Genomic DNA, 13345 nt, shown 5'->3' with positions numbered 1-13345 from the left:
TGTGGCCTTGCACAGATGGAAGTTCTGTAGCCACTGCATATCATCCCAAACGTGCTTTATAATGCAATCCATCCAGATTGCATCATAAAGCAATCCATCAGTGCTCATTTCTTGAGCTCATACACAGCGCTCCACAGTCTGCAGTGGCTCTGAGAACGCCACCAGCATCCTTGAATTGGCTTTTGCTATGTCTCACAGCTATCTGTCCTCCATGAAATCACCATGTCCTTTGTTGCTGCAGTTCTTCCTGTGGCTCTGCAAATACCAGAGGATTGTTTATCCTATGTTTGCAATGTTCATAACAACCGTTATGGAGCTGTGCAGGGTCCATCCTTCTGCCAGAGATGGCAGACAGCTGTGTAGTTCGGTGGGATGTTTAGAAAAGGTCCTGGAAATTATGGGACATGGATAGCACTATAGGATTAAGAAAATTGCATGATAGGGACTTGACCCATTGCTCCCAGTCACCCCTGCGCAACTCATTTCTGCCCCACCACACATTGCTATGATTTCCCAAGACAGTGAGTCAGATGGTGGCAAACTGCACACTGATATACCTACCCATGGAGCAATGCACATCAGCATAAGCACTCCTGGGGAATATGCACAGCATTGATGCAAGTAGCCAAGTACGCATGTGCCCATACTAACAGCTTTAAGTTGACATAATTTGCATCCATCAACATTTGTAGCGTAGACGTGGCCTTAGTTCTGCAAAGTCCATGTAAAGAAATGTGTAGATTGTATTCTTTGGTGGAAAAAGCCTGAAGAAAGAAAAACTGTCTATCATCTCATTGCTCAGCCGACATGTATAGCGCAATGAAAAGCCATTAGTTCCACAATGCAAGATGATTATGATATTTAGAGTCTGTGAACATTAAAAAGGTTTGCAATGGAACTACTGGAGCTCCTAATAACTCAGCTTAAGCATGATACTTTTCCAAAAAGGTTCCTAAGGACAGGTGAATTAAACAAATTCTGATTTTCTAGCTCAAACTGCTTTTGAGATGCCATTCCAAAAAAATGCAGTCTTAAAGTGTAAACTCTCATACTTTCTATCATATCTTAAATTTGATTCAACAATTTTTCTCTGTCAGAGGACCAAACAAACAATTGGATGTTTATTGTCTTAGTTTTCACAAAGTTAAGAGGTGGGGTACCAAAATCTATTTTATAATGGAAAGCTATCTTCTAATCTGCCTTCCATAATAGACACATATTCGTACAAACATAAGGCAGGACCATGTCATCAGTTATTAAGCAGAAATCTATTATATCATTGGTGATTTCTGCTTACGAACTACTGGTGTGATATGGTCCATAACTTGGCAAAAAGATAGACTATAGTATTTTATTCAGAACTAGAAACCTAACTTATAACCATTTTTTCTTATTAACCTTTATCAGATACAGCAGAGGCAAAGGTGATTTAAATTGCATAGAGAAAGCAGGAGATATATGGAAGAAAGTAACTCAAAGGCAAAATATAGGGTATTTCACATTTCCAAGTCCAGTCTGTGTAAAGTAGGTAAAATACAATCTCCCACTTCTATTAGTATTTTCTTTACAGTGCAACACACTGTGAAGATCGCTCACGTTTTCTCACAATTACTTAAACTAAATAGCGTAACTTTTACATCATACATCTTAAAAATTATTTTTGACCCTAACAAGTGATTAAAACCGTAGGTATTTTTAAAAAATATTTCTCACTACTAACTTATATTTGCTGTTGTATTCAACTTGGCCAATGAAAACAGACAAGTCAATTTCATTTTTGTCTCTAACCTATTTTACTATCACTTTCAGGTTCTAGTGCATAGTGCCTCAGTATTTGATTTTAGGGGTGGGGGAAGATTTCCCCATATACTTACCCAACTCACAGTTCATTTTATATACATTTTCCTCTTTAAACCATGGTGGTATTATTTTACAGGGTCTACAACTAGCGACTTTTTAACATCTTCAGACAAACTGGAAAACCCACCCCCCCAGCAATTGAGGTGTTTATATTCCATGGCCTAGACTAAGTGATAGAGCACATGGTCAGACGACATTGTACACAGACTTTACGATGCCAAGTAGTTATGACTCTAGTACTTTCAGAAACATCTGATGTGGACAGTGCATATGTTGATGGAGGAGGATGGGGGCATCTTTACTACATTCCCATACTTCCAGTTTATTTTTAAAAGTTTTACCTTAAACAATAGAAAGTCAGGAATTTAAGAGGTTGTTTTTTTTTGTTTTTTTTTTTTTAAAAACAGTCCTTCAGTGACTTTTCTCCTTAAGTTATACCATGGAAGCAAGCAAGCAATCGAAGCTTGACAAACCTATGTTGGCAGTCAAAATTAAGTCTCCTTGTAGATACACTTTGGCCAATAACACATAATCCCAGAGAATTTCCTACTCTGTGTCAGGTGCTATACGAATCCCTTCAAAGATCTTTTACTATCTCTTTTACCTTCAGTGATACAATCAAGAGATCTGGGTGTAATATTTTCCACTTTGGAAATACAAAAGGGACCAACCACTTCCTACAAAAGCAGGTTTTGTTGATGTTCTTAGGCTGCTTTTTATAACTTTTATTCCCTGGACTGTTGTGTTGTGTTTTATTTAAAAATATCCACCACCATGTGATGAAGGCTTACTCATGATACCATATATGGCTAGTTATAGTCTTAAGTACCAATGTATGTTTCATCTGCAGCTTTTAATGGGACTACTGATTAAGTATTCCCATGTAAAGTGAAGAATCCTGATTAGGTAAGCACTAATGCATCGGTTCCCAAACTGGGGGGCGTGCAGAAATTCCAAGGGGGGCACAAGGCTGCCTGGCCCTCGAGCACGCAGCCGGGGAGGCTAGCGCCTGGCCCCTCCCCTCCAGTCCACCCTCCACCGCAGCTACACCGCCGCCTAGAGAGCGCGGCTTGTGCTCGCCCACCTCCCAGGCTTTCCAATAAGCCAGTCCTGCTGCTCTGAGCGGCCTGGTAAGGGGGCGGTGAGCAGGGAGGTGGATAAGGGGCAGGAGGTCCCAGGAGGGGCAGCCAGGGGATAATGAGCTGTTGGATAGGGTGGAGGTTCTGGGGGGGGGGCAGTCAGGAGACAGGAGCAGGGGGAGTTGGATAGGCGTGGGAATCCCAGGGGGCCTGTCAGGGGGTAGGGGTATGGATAGGGGTTGGGCAGTCAGGAGACAGAGCGGGGGGGGGGGGGGTTTGAAGGGGGCGGAGTCCCGGTAGGGGGCAGTCAAGGGACAAGGAGCAAGGGGGGTTGGATGATGGTAAAGGAGAGGTGGGGGGCATGAGGGTTTCTCGAAAATTAAAAAGGGGGCATGATGCCGAAAAGGGAACCACTGCACTAAAACATCTAGCAACAGTACAACAAACATTTTGCTGTACAGTAAAACAAAGAACAAAAGTAGAATAAAAAGCACTGAACATCAAGAAGCACTGGTTGAGTTCTTCTCATCCCATGCATGGCACCAGAAGTATTATGTGGCATGGCTGTTTGTAAGTTAAAAGGCTAATTGTAATTGACCTAAATTTTCTAAGGCAGTTAGTGATTTTGGGAGTCTTAGTTTTGGGATATCAGTTTAACACACCTTAATGGAACTTGATTTTGTGAGGGCAAGCAATGAGATGTCTTTTACAGGGTTTCAAGTTAGCCATCCCATCATTAATAGTTACTTGGGAAAATTTACACAAAAGTGTCTGAACACAAGTTGTATAGGTTTTCCTCCTATTTAGCTATATACTTTTTAAGCAGCATCTTCAACTCTTATGAAACAAAGCAAATAATCTGTCCTTAAGTCTAACTTAATTCAATATTTAGCATTACAAATTATGTATTTTCCTTTGAAAAAGCACCAAAATGACAAAGCATGTTACAACTGAAAGACATCACTTTTATGGTGCCAAGGAAAGTCCTCATGCTAGGGATTTGGTGCTCAAATCATGGTGTTGTTGATTCATATAGCACTTGAAAAACAAAACTGTTTAAGAATATATGTGGTAAAAGTCTGCACTTTTTTTTTTATAGGAAGGAGGGTTAAATACTTTAAAAATGCATTAGAAGATTCAAACTTCTTTTCTCCAATTAAAAATTGGTTATATTTTACAACACAAACTCCTACCTACAGTATTTCCCAAGCAGTATTTGAACAGACCTTACTACTTAGCATACTAATTCTGGGAACCCTATACCTTGTTATGCCAATACTTATTGAAAATAAGTGTAAACAAACACATTCACATATAACAATACTATTGCAAAAAGAAGGCAAATCAGTAATGTGCTCTAGTCTTCATAATTAGATAGGTTAGTCTGTATCAGCAAAAACAACAAGGAGTCCTTGTGGAACCTTAGAAACTAACAAATTTAATTTGGACATAACCTTTCGTGGACTATAACCTACTTATGCCCAAATAAATTTGTTAGTCTCTAAAGTGCCACAAGGACACCTCATTGTTTTTATAATTAGATAGGGTTCCCAAAGAGAAAACATGACACCACTTGGGGCTGGCCCAAGGGCCACCCTCAGGCCCCCTCTCTCTCCTGCACGTGGGACTGGCCCCAGCCCCCCCACAGTCCAAGGCTCCCCTCTACCTGCTGAGCATGGGGCCAGCCCAAGACCCCCTGCCACCTGCTCACGTGGGGCAGGGCAGGGCAGGCCCCATCCGCTCCTGTCCCCTCCCACACATTCCTCCAAGCCCTTCTAGAGGTTGCAGCCCACTTTTTGGCAAAACTGTTCATTTGTCCAGTTTGCTCTTTCCAACTGATGCTCACTTGGCAAGAGCAAACAGTTAGTTTTGCAAAAAAAAAAAAAAAAAAACGAAACAAAACAAAACAAAAAAAAAAGCAGGACACGGCTTAAGAAAGGGACTGTCCAGCCAAAACGGGATGTGTGGTCACCCTATAATTACAGGTTTCAGAGTAGCCGCCGTGTTAGTCTGCATTCGCAAAAAGAAAAGGAGGACTTGTGGCACCTTAGAGCCTATGCTCTAATAAATTTGTTAGTCTCTAAGGTGCCACAAGTCCTCCTTTTCTTTTTGCCTATAATTACACTATCCTGTCCCCATCAAAGAGTGGTTATTAAGAGCCTCCTCCCACCCTCTCCAGTCACATCCCTTGTCAGTGAATTGCTTCTTGAAGAGAATTACAGTCATCGCTTGGCCAGTTTTAGCCACCAGAGAGCAGGATAGCGCTGTCCCAACACCCCCATTCAGTATAACGTGCTAATAGGCCAGGGCATTCCCGGTGCGGCCAGGGACTTTCTGCCCTGTGGGCCCTGGGCGAGTCACTTACCCTCTGTGCCTGCTACCCTGCAGTAACACGGGACTGCCCCGCCCTGCCTCACAGGGGTGCTGTGAGGACAAAGTCAGACTCTAACGGCTGTGAGGCGCGACGGTGACGGGGCCACACAAGGACCTGAGGGAGATAACCCCGGGGGCCCCCTTTGACACACACACAGCAGCCCGCCCGCTACTTTCTATGAGCCCTTCTCCCGCTGCCCCTGCAACCAGCGACAGCTGCACCCACTAGCCCCTGCTCCCTCCCAGCGAGGGCTGAGACACAAGCCCCCGCTGCTCCTCCTAGGAACAATCCCGCGGGAGGGCCCTACCCGCGCCTAGCGAGCCCGCTATCTCTGCCCGCGCTTTCTCGACGCCTCGCTACCCGCTCTACGCAACCGCGCGCCCTTCTCCATGCACAGTCCTAAAAAGCTTCACTCGCACCCCCTACGTCATTCCAAGCGCCCAACCAATCGGCAGCAAGTAAAAACTGCGCCCGCGGGTCGGGAGCTGGGGGCGGGCACCGCCCTTGAGCGACAGCTCTGCGCGACCAATCAGCGAGGGTTGAGGCTCCGCCACCTCCCCCCTCTGCGGGCAAATCGCTGCTGGAGAGGAGGCGGGGCCTCCCACTCCTCCTTGTCACGGCCGTGCAGTAGACGGACAGGCCCCTTGTCCAATGAGAGGTGAGGCCGCCTGCGCAGCGACCGTGTTCGGAACCAATGGGAGCAGCAGCTGGGCGGAGGCCCGAGGTTTCCAAACGCTTCGCGGCGCCATGGGCTGAAAACTAAACCGAGATGGAATCTCCCAGTCTGAACCGGTTTGAGCCGGTTCCGAGTCTGTGGCACTAGGAGGGGGAGAAACGCTGCGCTCACTCCCTGCCGCCGCCGCTGCTGCCTCCGCCGCTGTGTGTGTGACCTGCTCACAGGGGAGCCCGCAGGGGGAGCCGCCGACACATCCACGGGGGCAAAGTTTAGTGCGAGCGGGGGGGAGATGGGGGTGAACTGAGCACCGGCCAGATCAGGGGGAGCAGCGGGGGCCCGGGCAGGCAGAGACTCAGCCAGAGGAGCCCGGGGCCTGGGGAGCGAGAGACCCGGGGCCCACCAACGCAGCGACTCAGCGGGGCCTGGGGAACTAGGGAATCAAGGAGCTCCAGGAAAGCAACGAGCCGGGGCTTGGGGAGCCAGAGCGAAGCAGCCGGGAAGGGAGGGGCTCCATCCCCTGCGCTGGGCGGCCTTGGCCCTGGAGCGGGGAGCTGGGGGCCGAGTCCTGGTAGGGCGAGCCAGGGGCAGCGGGGAGTAAGTGAGCCTGGCCAAGGGGCAGCAGCAGCAGCCCGCGCTGAGCGTGTGTCATACAACCAGCCCCGTGCACGCTTGTCTTGGAGGCGGTGGGGGAAGAAGGTTGACACCAATAAACGCTCAGTAGGGGAGAGGGCGCGCGCGCGTGTGTGATTTCTCCTATTTTTTTTTTTTTTTTTTTTTTTTGGTGTGGTTGGAAACTTCACCCTCCCGCCCGTATTTTTTTTTAAAGGCAGAGGCTGTAATAACTATTTAGGTAAGTAACTCTTAATACTGTGGGGGTGGCAATCATGGGGTGCGGGGTCAGACGTACTGGGGGAGAAAATGGGAGGACTAAAAGGGGCCAGAAGCAGAAGGGGAGGGGGGGGGTGTGTGTGCGCGGAGGGCAGAAAGCCTGTGGGGTAGGAGAGGCATAGTGGGGTGTCAGACTCGGAAGCGGGAGAATGGGGCTCTTTGGGGTACCACCATGAGACGTGCCGGCTGTGCAATCGACTAGAGAGTACAGATTCTACCACTGAGGCCATGGATGTGGGGAAAGCAGGAGCGCGTGAGCAGATGTTGTTGGGAGGCTGCTGTGAGGGCTCGTGGGGGTAGATTAGGGTCATTTTGTGCCTTTCATATAGGTGAAGGCTGGGGCTGGGGCTGGCGTTGGGAACTCGGGAAACTAGGGACATAATCTGTAAATTATTAGGAGTGGAAGTTTCCAGAAATATTTTTGTGTGTCTGTGCAGCAGTATTGAAACGTCCGCTTGGATCACGTGGGGTGGCCCTGTATACAACGCAGGGACCGAGAGGAGGGAGGGGCTGCAGTGTCCCTGCTGCTCTCTGCAAAGAAACCCACCAAACAGCCTCCCATTCCTCACCACCTACACCCCCGACCCCCCCGCCCGGTAGATACTTTAGTATTAAATACCTGCTAGGAAAACCGATTGGCGTGTAGTTGTGTGTTTTAATGGTATAAATGTTCCATGTACTGCGGTATTCCTGCTGCTTTGCAAGGGAAGTCAGCAACGGCCTTTACATTGGGTGGGTGTGCGTCTGTGTGTTCACGTGTGTGCGCGCTGTATTTGGGCACATCAAATACCTTGCTGATAATAATTCGAATGAAGTTACATTGAATTGGATAAATGTTCGGTAATGTGATGTGTCTGCAGCTTTGCAAGGAAATTTAACCAAAATTCTGCTACCCATTATTGCTATACACACACGTATACGGGGGAGGGAAACAAGCTCGTTCATTAGCGTCTGGAACTGGTATCAACTTTAATGTAAATGCGCTGTATTTGTCTATGTGTCTATATTAGTGTATAATGCATGTGTGGTGTGCTGTGCATGTCTAATTGTGCATAGGCTGAACAGTTAGAAGAAACAACTTTTAATTGCCTGCTATAAATAATCACAGTTAGCGTGGAAGAGTGTGGTGGGATGCTGATTTGACTTTCATTGTAGTTACAAGTGGAGCTGTTCGCTCGTTGAGTGGGGCGGGGTAACTATGTTTCTCCTACTTCTGTACTTAAATGAAGCGTGCTGCTGCCCCCGCGCAGCCCGAAGTAGCGTAGCCGTCTCTCTTTGCAGAGAGTTGTATTTGACCTAGAGTTTAACTCCCGTGTTTTAAGCAGATTGTTACTTGTTTTTTGCGGGTATGTTCTAATTCACCCAGCCCAAATAATTTTTAAATTGCTATTCTAATCTCCGTATGGAACGGTAATCGGTACACTTGGTCTCAGTAGTCTTGCACTTGATTGCACAAGGACACTGAAACATCGGGCAGCTATATAAGCAGTACGACTCCATTCTTCCGGGCTTCGGCAAGTGTCAGATTCTTCCCATGTTTATTAATTTTAATAGCATTTGGCTTGTTTTCACTCCAGTTTTATTAGCACTGTTGTATTAATATATTGTGCCATCTAGAAGCGTTTTTAGGTGCAGGCTGATCTATGGATGGGGTGGGAGTCTAGCAGATTGCATACAATACTGTAGGCTTGATGTAGGCACATTATTAGGAGTAGGGAATCAAGTTAATCGCAGTTGGCATTGACCACAAAGCCGCCATTTTTGTATTTCAGTTCACCAGTAGGTAGGTCATTTTGAAGATAATACTGGGAGCGGCAAAGTGCTCTATTAGAAATGTTTCCTTTCTACTTCCATGACTAATAACTAATAACTTCTAGTCACGTGGAGGCTGAAGTGCGCTCTTAAGACCGTTTTAAAGCAATTGGAGGCGGTTTACACCTAAATTGAACGTCTGTCAATTTAAACGTTGCTTAGATTTAGAAGCAGCTTTCCTACTTCACTTTTAGCCATGTGCCGCAGATACAAACGGAAGGGGGCGTGTCTGAAAGTGTATGCGGAGAAGGGGGAGTTAAATGTAACTTGAAGATTATACGAATTGAATAGTTTTGCTGCTTTTTTTTACCAGTTGGCACTTTGTCCAAGGAAGGAGGGTTTCAGGGTTAAAAAGAAGAATCTCACGTGTCAAATCTGAAGAAGCAGAAAGAAATCATTTTTGAATCTGCCATTTGTATAACCATAGTGGGGTATGGAATTTATATTTGGAGTGAAGAAAAATTTGAAAGCTGTGGTGGATTATTTTTAAAACATTAAACCAATTAAAATATTTTTGATTTCAGATTATGGTTATAATTCTACTAAGCATACATACTTTGTTCTAAAAGTGATAACAGATGTCATAAAATGAATCCCTCTAATAGAGGGATTCTCAAACTTCTTTGCACCATGGCCCCCTTCTGACAACATAAATTACCATATGGCATTGGGGGGGGGACCGAAGCCTGAACCCCCCCTCTCCCAAGCCCTGCCACCCTGGGTGGGGGGCCAAAGCCTAGCTCCTCTGCCCTGGGTGGAGGTGGGGGGGCCAAAGCTGAAGCCCAAGGGCTTCAGCCCCAGGCAGGGAGCCTGCAATCTCAGCCACATCACCCAGGGCTGAAGCCCTCGGGCTCCGGCTTTGGCTTTGGCCCTGGGCCCCAGCAAGTCTAGCCCAGCCCTTGCGACCCCATAAAAACAGAGTTGGGACCCACTTTGGGGTCGTGACCCACAGTTTGAGAACCACTGCTCCAATATTTACTTTTTACCAGCACACTAATCATGGGGTGAGTGAATTGTATAAGTTCAAAATAAAGATGTGCCCCTCTGGTGTTGGAACATTTATTTAGCATGTTTGGTTATATAAATCCCAATGAAAGAAATTTTCTGAATGGGCGCTTTGTGTCACGAGTGTCTCTCATATTTTGTGTGGTAATTAGTTGGATTGACTTGGGATACAGCATCTGTCTTCCTTTCTAAGATAAACAATTCAACTTGGATGGCATAAATTAAACCTGGTTTCTTTTTAAACAAGAAATGGTAACTTTTTAATATATACTAGGAATTTGGGAAAGAAGATGCAGATTACTTCCAGTAGTTTTGCTGGTGAATCAGGGGGACCTAATTCAACAACTTTTGTAGTATTAAGCTTGTTTTGAAATAGAGTTTCTAATAGTCCTTGTGGCTATGTTCAGCCTCCCAGATATCTCCAGTGCTGCTGCTGCTGCTGCTGTTCAGGGATTTTGCTGCTGCTAGCTAATGTTATGGGTATCACTGAAATGGATGGTCATGCTTAATTTAACTCTGTAGCTGCATGGGGAAGTTATGAGCAAGAGGGTGAGGAATGGTAAAGCCATAGAAAACTCCCTTAATGGGGGGTGTGGGGGTGTGAGTGTGTGAGTGAGTGAAAGCCCTTTCTCCCAGCAGACAAAGTGGGTCATGAAGCTGATCAGATACCTACAAATCAAAGGTTGATATGCAAAGAGCCCCCAGCCACACTTCAGGATGATAATTCCCTTCCAAATAATACCTTAATCTGAGCTGAGCATCTTGCATTCATTGCTGTGGATGCCCCTCCAATCTTTTATCACTTTTTGGCTTGTAAAAGTCCTGTAAATTTTTCAAACTCTGGATTTAGTGCACTGTATTTTAATACATATGAATGTTTGGGTGGAAAATATGCTGTTGGTAGGCTTATTCCTTTAGTGTGGGAGATCCGATGAAGTGAGCTGTAGCTCACGAAAGCTTATGCTCTAATAAATTTGTTAGTCTCTAAGGTGCCACAAGTACTCCTTTTCTTTTTGTCCCCTTTTAGTCAGATTTCTTTTTAATTAGAAGTGGGCAAGTAAGTTATGCTGAAAACTTAATGAATACATTTTGTGTTCTTCTGTTTAAAAAATTGCTCCTAAGGCTAGCTCTGACTTCTCCAATTTACTTGTTTGTGTGAGAGGTGCACCAAGAATTATTGCTCAATTGTGAGCAGTTCATTGCAAATATTTGAAAACTGATCTGGGTTGCTGTTGATTGGATACATAGGTGACAATTCAGTTCCACAAAAATCATAAAACTAGACTTCAAGCGTGCATATTTGATACGGAAATTCAAAAGTCTGTCTGAATATTCTTTAATATTAGTTTTAAATTTTTTTTGGCAAATATTGTCAATTTGTCAAACTTATTTGCTAGAGTATTTGCAGAAAATTAACAAACAAAAAATCACCACCTGAAACAAATTAGTTAAATTTTAAACAGATATTTGCAAATGTTGTTAACCTAGCTTGGCTTTTAGTGTGGCTTGCTAATGCTGTAACATGTTGAATTCTAATTGTCATATCTACAGTCTTACCTTGAATTGGAATGGAAACTAAGGCCAGCTAAACTTAAGTTTATTCACATGTATTAAGTCGCCCGGTGTAAAATCTACTGACAACCTGTTTGGCATTATAATTTCTAAGTTTTCAGATAGACATGGTCAGTATTGAAGTTTTTCTAGTATTTGCCATATTCCACTTTCATAATTCAACATGCGGTGACATCGACATATAATTTTATCTGCGAGGTCTAAGAAAAACTGCACAGTTAAGTTTTCTTTCCAGTTTTGAAGTGATATGGGTATATTGAACTGGTCGCTTATAAGCAGCTGTAGAAATAGTTTCCAGCAAGTTTGTAAGAAACTATGATTAACTTCTCTAGTTTGATCTGATTCATTTTATTTTGCAGTAATCTATGCCAGCAATTATGACAATGTTAGCAGACCATGCAGCTCGTCAGCTGCTGGATTTCAACCAGAAATTGGATATCAATCTCTTGGACAACGTGGTGAATTGCCTGTACCATGGAGAAGGAGCCCAGGTAAAATATATGTCCAAAAATATGGAAGTCTTAATTTAAGAGTATTATAAAGTTGGCCATATTAAAACTTTACATTAGTCTATAAATCCTTAGAGAAACGTTAAGTCAAATAGTTTAATTCATTTCAAGGTCACCCAACAATTTAAGCAAGGAGTGAAACCAGAGGGAATTTCATTCTGATATGACTAGAATTCTCATGGAAAGACTATTTGGTAGTATTGGTGACAAGGTACCTTACAAATTTGGCAGACTACCTGATGCTGATTTGTGTCCCAGTGTTTAAAGAAGGCCTTAAGATAAGACAAACATGAAGAGAACATTTTTATATCTAAAAGGATCTGCTTACCCAGTCATTCTTTTGTCGTTAACGGTATGGAAAAGTATGCTTTGATCAGAGCTGTATCCATCATAGCCCAACTTCTATACTTTAGTCCTGCAGGGAAGTCATAATCATGCCATATTTGACATTCTGTTAGCATGAAAATAGTTGTGATGTCACAAATTCACAGTTGACTTCACTCCAGGATCATATTTAAGGGAGAAACCTTTTGTTTAAAATAACTCTGGTTATTGTACATAACAAAAGACATAAAAATGCATGTGATGTCTGGACTCTTCTTTCCTTTATACTCCTCCTTTTGCCACTCTTTCTATATATATATCCAGTGGATTGAGACTTTTGGCACTTCGTACTCGCTATATTTTAAAGTTGCTTTATGCTACCTGGTTTTATGTAAACCTTTTATGGCCTTTTTAAATCAGTTTATGTAAGCACTATATAAAAGCTAGGTCTTCCATTTTTAAAGGTAAGTATTGCTCAAACAATACTAACATGTCTGTTTTCCTGGCATACTTTTGTTGTTTTATAATACTTGGACAGTGTCACAGATTTTATGACAAGTAATGGCTTGTAGTTAGTATCCCACCCTAAAGTATCAAACATTGAACAAGACTTGAAGAATGTGACAGTATCATAAAGAGGCTAAATATTTGTAACCTAACACTTCTTCTGTCCCCTTTCCCAGATCCCCCTCACTAAAATAAATAAAACCAGCCACACACATACCCATTTTGGCCCTTTATGGAGATACCAATATACAATGTGCTATGCCAGGTTTCTTAGTGTAGATTCTTATAGATGCTAAAATCCATTGTTTGACCTTGTGTATATCTTCTGGGATGTGTACAATGTGCGAGCTCCTTTCCAAACTTAAGCTGTCACAAGTTTTATGTTCATAATATGACAATTTCTCATGTACTCTGAAGCTCTGAAATTTCTTACGCAAAGTAACATAGTATTGACTCCTGAATATTTGCTATTTAAATAGTATATGCAGCAAGTCTGAAAGGAGCTCTTAAGATATCTACTTTCTGTTTAGTATTCAACATTCAGAGGATATATTCCAATTGTAATTCCTCCTAACATCCAATACCAATTCAACAAAAGAATACTAAACAATTTGTTGAAAAAAATGCCATTGCTCTGTCAATGGAAGAAATTGAATGGTTCCTTGTATAAATCAAATGGGTATAATTTCAATGGATTTGTGGGTCTTTTAAGCTTTTGACACTTAGATAAACTAATGAC

At 43.6% G+C, this 13345-nt stretch overlaps 1 protein-coding gene across 3 annotated transcripts in view; it reads left to right on the top strand.

Annotated features, from left to right (window-relative positions):
• The first annotated feature begins 6017 nt into the window (after positions 1 to 6017).
• Positions 6018 to 13345, top strand: part of XPO1 (exportin 1) — an 84650-nt gene continuing 77322 nt past the window's right edge. Inside the window, exons 1-3 of one of the 3 annotated variants that reach the window (XM_043511972.1) lie at positions 6041 to 6256; positions 6816 to 6839; positions 11626 to 11757. In XM_043511972.1, coding sequence (XP_043367907.1) covers positions 11632 to 11757 — 126 coding nt within the window. In that variant the 5' untranslated portion in view covers positions 6041 to 6256; positions 6816 to 6839; positions 11626 to 11631. Of the gene's footprint in view, positions 6840 to 11625; positions 11758 to 13345 lie in introns of all 3 variants that reach the window. The other 2 variants (XM_043511973.1, XM_038394652.2) reach the window with 2 other exon arrangements.

Source organism: Dermochelys coriacea, chromosome 3, assembly GCF_009764565.3.
Source record: "Dermochelys coriacea isolate rDerCor1 chromosome 3, rDerCor1.pri.v4, whole genome shotgun sequence".
NCBI lineage: Eukaryota > Metazoa > Chordata > Testudines > Dermochelyidae > Dermochelys > Dermochelys coriacea.
The sequence above is the reverse complement of the archived record's forward strand: the minus strand, read 5'-3'. Positions and strand labels throughout refer to the sequence as shown.